The sequence below is a fragment of the Pithys albifrons genome, chromosome 10 (genome assembly GCF_047495875.1).
Source record: "Pithys albifrons albifrons isolate INPA30051 chromosome 10, PitAlb_v1, whole genome shotgun sequence".
NCBI classification, from domain to species: Eukaryota; Metazoa; Chordata; class Aves; order Passeriformes; family Thamnophilidae; genus Pithys; species Pithys albifrons.
The window spans coordinates 18825861-18838829 of record NC_092467.1 but is presented as its reverse complement, the minus strand read 5'-3'; the positions used below and the strand labels follow the sequence as shown (position 1 = coordinate 18838829).

Sequence of the window (12969 nt, the reverse complement as noted above, 5' to 3'; positions counted from 1 at the left end):
GCATTTATCTCTCTGCAAGAATCTGAGCTGAAAAGCAGAGTTCAGCATTGCAGTAACACATTTTCTGTATGTCTGTGTCTAGGCAGGAAAGAAGTCAAATCCCTTTCTGCAATAGAGTCAGGGTCTTTATCTGGGACAACCTTCCCACTCCTCCCAGCCAATACCCAGTAGTCACGTCACAGTTCAGCACACACTGGTACAGGATGAAACTTGTTTTTAGAAGTTAGATGTCAAAAGGACACCTTTTTATTCCCAAAATGGAAAACTCCTTGTGCTGGAATAAGATAATTGAAAAGTTACTGAAACAAGAGAGTAACAGTTAATCCTGCCCAAAGGGTAGATCTAAATTCTCCCTTGAAAGATTACTGCATGTAGGATTATATATAGTGGTTAACCAAATATTCAAGGGACATTAGTAATTACCATAACATCCCGCCACTTACTCTGTCAAATGCACAATTTATGCAACAAACCCGTAAGTTCAAAAAGAATTTGTTTACTTTAAAAATAGTTGGAAATACATTTCCAATCCACAGTTTTTGCCCCAGTACCTTCCTGTTCCTACCTCAAAAAATGTGTGAAAGGCTTCTAAGTGTTTTGTGCAAACAGCTTTCCCAGCGAGCTCTCTCAGTGCCATTTGCTCCTACACACATGCTGTGCCAGAGTGTGCAGCTCCCTCATTTCCCTGCTCACCCAGAGGTATGTGCTGGCTGCCAGTGTGAGATGGCTGCTCCTGCTGCTGCCCTCCAGGTCCAGAGCCCTCCTGCTGCCCCATGCATCTGCTGGGGGGAACCCTCACTGGCTTTCACACTCATCAGAACAGGGAAGAGGGTCACAAAGAAGGTTGTGGAACAGAAATCAAACTTTATGCTGCAATTTCAAAAAATCTAGGATTTGTTAAAAATACACATCTGGAAGCAGAAATACACCAGGCAGTTGTAGATAGAAGTCAGAAGCCAGCAGTTCCTACCACTCCACACCAGCACCAGTAACCAGGGGCGTACCAGGATGGCAGGAGAGTTCATGCTTCTCTCAGCTACTTTATTCTGGACTCAAAACAAGCTGCAGCCCTGGTCTCAGGAGGACAGCCCTTGGCCATGGGGAGCAGCCAGCTCTTCCACCAGGAACTTGCAGCTGTCAATGGGAAACCTCCCAGTCCTTACTGTTCCAGGCTACATTGAGTCAGGACCCTAAAAATAAGAGCAGCCAGTCCCAGTCCCTGTGCTCTTTGATCTCATGTCCCTGATGCTGAAGGGACCCATGGTTTCTGTAGTGCTTTGCCAGCTGGGTGCTGGCCTGCCTAGTCCTTTTGTAACCTGTAGCCCTGTCATTTCAGAGAGGTGTCACACTGTTAACAGAAAGCTTGCACTTTACATCTGATACATGTTTTGGTAACTTGCTTGCTTCTTACCTACACTCTGCAAGCACCAGATGCTTTTAGGGACATGCCATGTTTTTATAGCAGCACTTCAGTTTCTGGTGATATTTATTTAAGACTGTGGAATATTTATAGTTAAATGTAACTGAACAGTGGAATAAAAATAGACTATATAAGTTAAATTTATGCTATTAACTGACTCAGTACTGGTAACCAAGAAAGAAGCAGCACTGGGTAATATAATTTTGCTTGACCAGTCCAACTTAACATGTTGAGCTGAACTTAAATGGCCCTTTGCACCTGTGCTTGCTGCCTTCACCTGGACTTACAGCATGGTTCACAATCCCTACCTTTCCTCAGCACAGGCACAGAGCTCACTGTTCCTCACAACATGGCACGCTGCCCGGAGGGAACCTCAGCCACATGGGAGACAGGTCCTAGAGCTGCCACAGCCTGTGTCCATCCACCCCCTGCCCAGGCCCTGGACACAGCATCACCTGCAGAGCTCTCCTGCCCACCTCTCTCCTGCCCCACTTTCTGCTCAGCTTTCCCTCTGCCCTCAACATCTCTGCAGCTGAGCCTGTGCTGGCAGAAGCTCATTACTAAAACAACCCTGTGAGGCTTAAAGAAAAGATCTTGCAAATATACGGGAGTGGAAAGCCCCACTTTATTCATATTTGCCTTCTCTTGGTGGTGTGCACGCCACGGGGCTATCATCTTGCTTTCCAGCTGAAATAGAAATTCAGTAATGCATAGTTGGGGAGTTCTGTCACTGCAGTAATCATTTAGAAGTGACAAATAAGACAGTGAATAAAACAAACAGATGGAAAATGGTCATCCCATCCATGGACACCTGCTCCAGGATGCAGTCTGTAATGATCTATATACACTTTAGAGACAAAATTACTTTACCACATGTTGGAGAGTATCTGTTCAGATCTGGGAATCAACAGACTAAAAAAGTACCTAGTAGTAGTTTTGAAAATAACATATTATCTCATTCACAAAAAAGCGCTTGAATTGCGAAATGAACCAAGTGGAAAAAACCCTTAACCAATATGAGACCCAGCACTATTCACCCTCCAAGACAAGTCAGGGACATCGTAAGCTTCCAGGAACTTTTCAAATGTGGGTTATCAAACCAAATTTTGTTCAAAACAGACATTCCTCTGACTAGGAACAAGGTAGAGTCTTCCATACATTTTATTTCCAGGCTCAGGTCTTAAGGGATTTAAGCAGAACTTAAGAATTTTAAAGATTTTTAAGGCTTTTGGAGCCCATATTTTATTTGGAAGACCTACGTACTCAATACTTCCAAAAGGCAAGGCCAACATGATGGTATGGCTAAGCAAGATTTTAGGAGTATAATAATACTGGCAAGCATCCCAGTCTGAGTACAGTTTAAAGTAAAAAAGAACCTTTGCAAGAAGACTTTGTAACAGTTCCCTTAGAAAAATTAGCTGTGATTATTAGATTTTCCCCAGGAAGTAGAGAAATAATGCAAAGAAAACAAGCCTGTAGTCAACAGCACTCTCCCAGGTAAAGCTTCCAGTCCTCATCCTTCTGCCAGAATGTATTTTCATCCCTGAGTTTTGAAAGTATCTCAAGATGCAGATGGCCAGAGTGGTCCTATGTAATCTTGATGAAACTTCATGCTATGAAGTAACTGTCTGGTAAAATTTCTGCTGTTTCAGTACATAAGCATTTTAAGACTGGGATTGTTGGTCTTTATTTGTAGGAAGGCCAGACTGAGGTTTCCACAAACTGAGTAGAAAGAAATCTCTTTTCCCACTCTACTCTTCCATTTATGTTTAAGGGGGAAGCAGAATAGGTCCTAAACATGCACTCATTCATTCCCTTGTTTTTTTCAGTGCATATAAAGAAGTTAAAATAGCTCACCAGCTTTCCTCGAGACAAAAAGCCTAAGTAGATGACAATAGGTGACAATTAACTCACTAAAGCAACAATACTTTTGCACAAACAGAACAGATATTATTGCAGGTCTGGACTTTGAATTGAATCTTTGATGTCCAACAATGTGTTTGAAGAACTTAATAAGGGGAAGGAAACAAAAGAAGATGTAAATATAGGAAGAAAACTGAAAGCTAGTGGGTTGAATTTTGGTGGTGATTACATAAAACAAGTGTGAGCACACAGAATATATATAAAAGCCTTACTGCATGCTTCAACATCAATTATAAACCATCATTCCAAAAATAACTTTCCCAGAAAAAAAACATATCCAAAGGAAGAACAGAAGACTGTTATATAAAGGGAATCAGTGTCTAAAAAGAAGGTCCAGGAACAGTGATCTATTCACTAACTCTGAATTACTTCACCTCTTTCATGGAAAAATACAGGGCAAACATAAGGCTTTCTCGCTTCATGTGGTTAAAACTATAAATACATCTTCTGCTGACCTGCATGTACTTACTGATGCCAGGCATACTAAGGGGGAATTCTTGCCAGTCTTTTGCTCCTTTTTTTTTTTTAGTAACAGGTACATGTTCACAGCCTTTAGCCACAGCATGGTTTGAAAATGACACTGAATTTTACCAATGATGGTGGCTATTCTTAAAATTCATTTGCCTAGAACTTGGGGATTTTCCCCATTAGATAATTGCTATTTTAAGAGTAACTTATCAGCCAACATGAGTCAGAAAGATGAGATCCAAGCTTTGCACTATTTGTATCACCATCTTGAGTCAGTAATTAGTAATGCTGTAAAACAAATCATTTTAGGCATCTGAGGCACATAACCTTTGGCCAAAACAACACTGTGAGTAGACCTGGCTCCAACAGAAAACCATTCAATGTGTTTCAGATGCTGTCCACTCTTTTTTTGGCAGGAAAAACTAATTAATCCTGTATCAAGATGCAGACAATATTGCTTCTAACCCTTTGTATCAGCCACATGGGCATGGAGAGCCTGGCAGTGTCCCACTGGACTTAACCTTTGCTTACAAGGGTCATCCCAACAAACACACACCCCTACTGCTGCTGGCCAGTATTGAACTTAGAGCAATGCAGATTGTGAAAGAGTTCAGCTGCATGGGAAAGAAATTATGTTTCTTCCTGCACAGAAAGGAATGGATTCAGCATGTAGCAGACTTGCCTCCTTTATTTCCTTGTCAACTTGTGGCCCATCGTTTATCCAATGGCACCCTGAATCTTCTGCGTCACATTTGCTTTGACTTAAATACTTCTCTTTAACTAACACAATGTGTATGATGGCAAACCAATAAATTTTAAAAAGCAAGACTACTGCAGAAACAAAATATGCCATTTCCCACACAGATTAGGTGCTGATTTTCCTAATGAAACAAAAGAATTGCATATAACTTCGCTGTTCTGTATTCCAGATGAACCTGGCGCCTCTCACTGGCTCTTCTCAGTGACAGCTGATTACACACAGGGTGTAATCACCTCACCTTTTTGTCTTCTGACCTTGTTTGTTTCCTCCAACTGAAACAAACCTGTTCCAAAAAATACTTTTGTCACAATCCACACCAGGGAGTTTTGGGGCAGGCCAAACCAGATGACCAGTGTCTCTGGCCTGGGATGATGCTCTACCTCACATGATCCCGTGCCATCAGCAAGCAGAGAACCTGCCAGCAACTCAGTGGAGACAAGAGGATTTTGGCTGGACCCCAGCACACTCTAGGATGACAGCTCCTACAATTTGTTAAATAGCTTGAATAATTTAGAGCAGTCTTAGCAGTGTTTCAATTCCCTCAGGAGGTGCTTAACCCTTTCTGCTGCACTGTTGTGGCCATTAGAACCCACCTTCTCAGTCCTCTCTGTTGAAAACCTTGTAATTTTTGCCTTCAAACAGATGAATTAAATAACAAATTCCCCACACAGTTTGTGAGGACATCTGGATAGACCTACCAAAGACAGGCAGCTCCACAATGCCTTGCTGGCACCATCACCTTCTGCACATCCTTTTCATCTGCCTTCACTTATCCCCATTTGCAACAAAAAAATTTTAAAAATCCCACCCCCTAAAATCCCTACCTATAAACTATCAGACTATCCTATGGGGTTCCAGATGGCTGCAGCCCTTCCAGGCTAACAGCTTTGCTGTAAAGGATTAACATTCAAAGGGTTCAAATATTTACAACCATCATGGAACAAGGCCAGTAGACCCACAAAGGGTACTAAGATTGTTACACTCATTTAGCATTTTTAAAAGGTACCAACTTCCCCTCCTTCCCCTACAGACAAAATTCATGTTTGTTTTTTAAAAATAAAACAGATGAACAAACAATATTGTTTTGAACTTACTCAAAATTTTTTTTGGAGCTTTTTTTCTTCAAGCAGCCAGGTGATCTGTACTTACTTACAGAAGGTAAGTGCTTTTGCTTTGTTTTTTTTTTTTTTTTAAGCAAGCTACAGTTGTAAATAAGGCCTCTGATGACTAAAATGGCATGAGATCAATGTGTAAAAGCTTTTTCAGGCTGTTATTAGAACATCTAAGAAAACCTGGTTCACTTTTTCCTCTGCACAGGCAAGTTTCCTCTGCCTTTGTGTACGGCAACAGAGAGAAAAACACTGGGAAGATGTTGGAAAATATGATAGTAAAACTGAAAACACTGACAGGTGGGCTCAGAGGAGGTAAATCTCTCCATCTCTTTGGTTTTTAATGGACTACATTTAATACTGAAGCACTGCCTTTCCCTCCCATTTAAGAAGGAGCCTATTTATGGAGGCAGGAAGCAATGTCACAGGGCTGGAGAAACAAGTATGGCCTTAGCATTTCACTAGAACTCATTAGCTCTTCAGAACCACCTCTGTCATCTTTTCCCATCTGCCTCTCAAACCCTCCCAGGAAACCCTCCTGTGAGCAGGGGTGAGCTGGCTCAGCCCAGGGTTGCACATGGGTTCATCCCCAGGAGCAGCTCATGTGCCCTGTCCAGATGTGACGTGTTTGGGCTGCAGCTGGCCACCGAGTTGCTGCCTGCCTACTTCAGCTGGGCACAGTCCTCAGACCAGCAGGGAGGTGGCCAGTTGGAGAGGACAGCTCAGGGAGTGCAAGAAGGGCATTTGATGGCACCTCCCCAGCCATAACCTCCCTTCTGGGAGATGCTGTGTTTATGATGGCTGGCAGCTCCCTGAGGCCAGGCCAGGGCTGTACCCACAGCCTTGCTCTGCTCACCCACACCACTGGCAGCCATGAAGGACCATGGGCAAAATGAGCAGCACAGTTTCTTGTTAGAAACATTTGAAAGCAATTTTAGAGAAATGTATCTCATTTGGAAAACTCTATGTCACAGAAATGTTGTGTTTCTGGAGCAGGGAGCTGGGAGGTGGAGGTGCTGCTTTACACAAGCAGGAGGAAAAAGCTTGGAAATGCTTTCAGCTACACAAAATCTGAGCTGCTGTGAGCATGAACTGAACAGTGGTTACCCAAGCATGTGGGTGATTTTTCCCAAATAATGCTCCTGAAGAGCTACTTTTTCCTTTCAAAACATGTGTTGTGCTGCACAGCACCTCCTGGGTGCTGCACTACTGATTCCCATCGCTCCCCTCAGGACAACAGGACTGCATGACAGCAAATGTCCCAACAGGAGCCCAACCTTAAGAGGCAGCACCACCACCTGCAGTGCTCCTGACCCTTTCCCCCACCCAACCCTACTGATGCTGCTCCCAGTCTGAGCACACACCCTCCCACCAAGACATTACCATGCCCCACAGTCTCTGCATCACAAACAGGCTGCAAAGCTGCCAGCAAGGCCTTGGGAGCCCCTGTCCCAGTGTCTCCTCTCTGGTAGCAGAAAGCAGGGCAGAGCCTTCCCTTGACTGCAGCAGCAGAGGCTCACCCAGGGGTGCTGGAAGGCATTGGGAGTGAATCCAGCCACGTCTCCATGCCCAGACTACATGGCCAAGCTAACCAGCTGGAGCATGGAGGAACAAGGACTGCTCAGTGGTTTTAAAAGGGGAAATTATTTTTCTGCCAGACCATCCCAGGCTTCCAGCATTCACCACACCATCTGACCACGGGCTTCATTTAAAACATGCTCTCTGTTTTTGTCTTGCCAGGGAAAAGATATGAATAACAAGCTGGTACAGCCTTCTTATAATGCCACATTTTTCTGGTTCATAAAATTTCTAGCAAAAAACATTAAGAAGATTCAGATGGATTTCAGTGTGCCAGCACACCAGATGCAGGTTGGATGCCTGAATGACAATGGACAGCTGGACATCACCTTCTCTAGCAGCAACCCAGCCCATGAAGCACCCTGACCATGGGATGGTGGAAAGGTAGGATGACTCAGAGAAGACAGTTGCCCAATTTCCAGAAGCCCTGTTACCAAACCAAACACTTGGAAACACTGGTGGAGCCATGAGCAAGATGTGGGCAGTGAAACTAATGAGACCTCATTTCCTATGGATTTGAGTCTTGCAGTTGGACTTTCTGGTGTCTGAAGACCATACGAGCACCAAGAAGAAACTTTATGTGGTCAGGCTGTTCACGGCCTCTCCATCTTCATCCCCACCCTGGATTCCTCATCCAGCCTCTAACTGAAGCTGGGCTCAGACTATCAGCTCTCCCAGGGCACTGGCAACACCCTCCTCTCCCTGGCTGCTCCCCTTCCTGGGCTCTGCCTCCGGCTTAATCTCTCAGAAACAAATTCCTTCATTGCATGGTTGGCTGAAATAGATCCAGTGGACTCAAAAATAGAGAGCAAACTAGCAGGGAGAAGTGACTAACAAAAATGCCTGTAGTAAGAAAGCCAGCATAACAACCTTACATAAACATTAAATATAAAGCAGGAGCAGACGACATCTCTGAGTCTAGGAGTCAAAAATGAAAACTTTCTCAGGGCGAGGAGATGCTGGGCACGTACCACACACCTCTGAGCACTCAGGGCTGCAAGGGAGAGGGAGGGAGCTGTGTTGAGGTCTCCCACTTCCCTGAGCATCAATCAGCACTGTTACCTTCCCAAGCTCCCCCTGCATCTCAGTAAGCTCAGCAGTGCAGTCCCTGCTCTTCCACGTCCTGCTGTGGGTGTGAGGTTCAGCAAGCATCCCAACTGCTGCACAGCCCTGCCACAGGGCACCCAGCACTGCAACACAGGGTAAGTGGAAAAAAGCTGGTAAACTCTGCACAGCTGGGCAGGCACACACTGCATTTCCCACATTAAAAGCAGATTTAGTTTGCTTATGTGCTTACCCTCAGTGAGACTAATTATGTAGCACCAGCAAGGAAACACCTTTGAGCTTTGCCAACCTGCACATGGTTCAGTGGCACAGATTGGCTACCACTGTGACAAACACTGCTTCACATGCATCTCTTGCAAGGGCAGTAAGAGTAATGCTGCAACATGAAGATAACCTGACAAAATAAATGGACCAAATCAGATGCAGAAAGGAGAGGCTACCCAGCTCCATTTACAATACTGGTGTCATCAAATGCCCCAAAACTATATGGTTTTTTAAAAAAACCAAAACTGAAGTCAAACACATTCTAGTGACTGTGGAGTTTGCTGTCACAGGCAGCAGCAGGACTGCAGTGCAACTATGGCACACCATCACAGTGCCCATTGAAGGGGTTTATCAGTTCCCCTCCTGCATTCGAGGCTGCAGTGGGGGTGCAGAGCGATGCAGACAGGAGGTTTTCTGCATGTGCACCGGGCATGAGCCACCAGCAGAGGTGGCCATCAGCCTGCTGGGCTACAGTGAGGGGACTTGTTGCCCTGGAGAAGTGAAGGACTCAGCAGGCCCTGCCACCTCTGAAGTTCTATCCATAAGGCAGAGCCCCGCTGCTTACAGTGGGGCACCCATGGGAGACGCTAAGCATAAACAGGAGTGAGGGAGGTTTACACTGGGCTCTGAATTCCAGCCTGAATTATCCAGTGACCTTATACTTTCCCTGTGGCTTTGGCTTCCCATGTGTAAAATGCAGAGGCACATATAGATAGCTTTTCCTGCTGAAGTAGAACACATGCACTAAAGACTGTACAGCACCAGAGACCACAGAGGTTTAAAAATAAATACTTTTTAAGACAATGAAGAATAAATACCCATCACATGAACAAGTGCAAAATTAGCTGGGAGCAAGTTGTCTGTGGGACAGGAATTCCCTTTGCTGTCAAGCTGGTTTGTGGCAGAGCTACTGGCCACAGGGCGTGATCCAAGAGCACATCCCCTGCTGCAGGAGGCCACCAGGACAGCGGGACACAGCCTTGGTCTGTATTTACAGCTTAGTCCATGCATCCCACACCTTCTCTCTTTGCATGATAATCTGCTTCTCAAAATATTTTTCTTCCTAAAACTAACATGAAAATGAGAGCAGAAGAAACATAGCCTCAAACTGATGTTTAAACAGCACAGAGTTACTAAAAACTGAAGTAAAAAAACCCAACCAAACCCAAAGCAATCTGAAGATGTTATAATTTGGAATAGAAGAGAACTTACTGAGAATCACCAAGAGGATTTCAGATATGCTAAGGGAAAGATGGCTCCCCTTCACATCAACAGCAAAATGTCACTCAGCATCTGAATCAGGTCCCCTCTGCACTGAAAATCAGCTTTTGGATGGGGCTGATCCAGACACTCTATCATATGGACTTGTCTGTGCCACAGAGATGCTGGTGCTAACACCCAATTTATTTTGTCCATTTAGGAGACATCTAGTAATCTCGATTATTTAACAATGTGTAAAATTACAAACATATTCAACTACAATATGTTTCTCTTGCGTAAACCTCTCCTCTTGGCCACATACATAATGAAAACCCTGTTGACTCAGTAATAAAATCCAGAAAGCTTTCAAGTTTCAGAACTGAATGTTCAAATTTTGTAGCTCACTTCCTTTTCTAACCAGACAGCAGGGCTGCCAGCAGAATTTCTGGGCATTCAGCCCCTTTTGATAGACATATACACACAAATATACATACATATATATATATATATATATATATATATATATATATATATATATATCACTCTTCTGGGACTGGCGGAGAGCAGGCACTAATTGTTTTAAATGCAGGAACAAATGCATTTTTAAAATGAATCGGAATACTATTTGTTTTCATCTGACAAAACAGACAGCTCAGACCTGGACAGGGAAAAAGATCAGCTCCAGCTCTGTCAATAAATAAATATTTGCATTTCAATCCAGCAGAAGAAAAATGCAGCATGGATTTTGGGAGTCAACCTCAAAAATTCATGTGTGGAAATACCACGGTTCTTCATGCAAATGGGGCAGTTGCACATGCAAATGCACGATTAAGGTGCTATGTGCATGTACAGGTCAAGCATGTGATGTATCACACCCCAGGTTTGGAGGCTTAGCCCCACTCCCATGGAGAGCGGAGCATCCTCATCCTGCACTGGAGTCAAACAGTAATCAGTGAACTGGGCCAATCACAACTGGGAAGACTTTGATAGCTAAATACAAGAGCTTTAAGGTTATAATACCCAGAATACTTGTGGATCCTGCCCAAAAGACTAAATAGCTTCCAAGTCTTTTGCACTATTTATAACAACCACCACCACAATTACATTTATTTCTCTTCAGAAGCACTGTCTGCTTTTGTATTTATACTGTAAGCAGCATATTAAAAAGGGAACCAAATAGGTTTTACATATGTCAGTGCAATCCAAGAGCAGCAGCCATGTGAAGGAAAGGACAAACATTCAATGAGTTGCATATGGCATGGAAATACAAAGTGAAGTTCAAGTCTGAGAGTTTTCCCACACTTTGGCTAAGTACATTACCAACAGCCACTACTCCCAGGCACCGTATAGGAGCGGGATGATACAGGGAACGATACAGGATCCCCACAACACACTGAGGTACTTAGACTGGTGTGGGAACAAAGCACAGCTGAATGTGAGATAAAGTGGAAATAAGCATTGGCTGAGGATTTAACTCTCTGGCTCTTGACTTGAGAGGCAGAGCAAGGTCATCCTAACCTACCCTGCACTCTAAACAGGGAGATCTTTACATCACTTTCATGATGAAATCTTTCCACTGCCAGTGGGCCATGAGTCAGAAGGGAGGGGGATGCTGTTTACTTGAAAAGGTCTTGGAACTAGAGGGAGGAAAAGGAAAATACATAGGAGAGGCTAAGGATGGGCTCCCAGAAGAAGATAAGGAAAATAAACCACAGACAAAATATGGGAGTGAGGATGGAGGTGGAAGCAGAAATAGCAAAGAGAAGGTGGAAGGGAAGTTGTATTAGAAGAATACAGACAGAAAGCTTAATACAGGTAAAGATGGCAGAAGGAACAGTAGAAGGGTGTAAATGGGAAGGAAAGATGAAAAATGGGTGGACAAAAAGTTGTGGGTTCCCAGATTCTGCACTATTGATGTACATGTGCCCTTTGATAAAATAAATGCATAGCCAAGATGACCCTGATATCATCAAGACACCACTGACTCTATGAGGACACCCAGCTTTGCACTGGCAGAGAGTATAAAATAAAGATGCCTAAATAGGGAGAACCATGGCAGTAACTAAAATGAATGGGATCAAAGGGAAATGCCATTGTTCCTAACCAAAACACAATTCCTCCTTCTGAGAGGGGACAATGTGTGCATTGTAGCTGCTCTGCATATGCTCATGTCATTCACAAACCCCCATAGTACTCTCACTTACGCTTCAGGTACCTGAATGCTTCCTAGTCCTTAGCACACCCCCTTGCTATCCCCGGGAGTCAGGAAATAACATTTATCTCCTCTCTACAGAGAGACATTGAAGCACAGGGAGGTGAATGACTTGTCCAAGACCATGCGGGCAGGCTGTGGAAACCCAGAACTTGAACCCAGCTCTCCCAAGTTCCAGGTCAGAACAGCAGCTGCTAATGAGAACCAAGAAAATTTGAAAAATGCAAATGAACCATCTTGGAAGTTTTATAAGTGAAACTCCTGCTGCAGGCATGAATGGAGGAAGTGCAGACTCCAACAGGGAAATTCTTTGCCACCCCATCTCCTGAGTCCCTGAAATCCTGTTGCTCTGGGCTAATAAATATCCCTGAGCCCAAGACATTCTCTTGGCCCTCATCCCAAGTTCACATAAGAAGCTATTTCATAGGCAAAGCTCTTATTTACAGTTACTCAACTCCCATAATATTTTATCTGAGGTGGCATTTTTAACACTCCCCTCCCCAGTACTGGATGAACTGTCTCTTTCTTTACTTTACGGGTTTGTAACTAATCTAGTTAAAACCCCATAAATATTAGGATGTTTCTGTGCTCCCCATTCAGACAGAAGGCTGGCTGAGGAAAAAGTCCATTCGCATTAAAATGATGGTGACATCCAGACTAGAACTGACAATTAGTTCATTTTCTAAGGCAACTGTCACCATGCCAGCTGCCCTTCAGGAGTTGACTGTGCATCAACTGTGTAGCCTCCTAAACATGTGATATTCAGGCAAGGGTATCCTGCCATAAAACCCAGAGAGAGTCACAAGTCCTTGCCAGGTCACACAGTGGGTTAATGTGCTGTTTGCTATCCCTGGGAGGCCCAGCCAGGAGCCTTTGCTTTACTGCAGCCCTGTGTACCACTGGAGCAGCAAGGAGAGGAGGGTCATAAATGCAAGGAATGGGGCACCAGGGAGCAGCCACAGCCACGGTG

The 12969-nt window shown here is 44.1% G+C and overlaps 1 protein-coding gene across 2 annotated transcripts in view; it reads right to left on the bottom strand.

Moving 5' to 3' along the window:
- The window catches only part of DDAH1 (dimethylarginine dimethylaminohydrolase 1), a 91852-nt gene that overhangs the window by 72841 nt on the left and 6042 nt on the right, over nucleotides 1-12969 (bottom strand). The window contains exon 1 of one of the 2 annotated variants that reach the window (XM_071565041.1): nucleotides 8321-8356. The exons of the other annotated variant lie outside the window; for it this stretch is intronic. Coding sequence (XP_071421142.1) covers nucleotides 8321-8341 — 21 coding nt within the window. The 5' untranslated portion in view covers nucleotides 8342-8356. Of the gene's footprint in view, nucleotides 1-8320; nucleotides 8357-12969 lie in introns of those variants that run through there. 2 annotated transcript variants of the gene reach the window in all.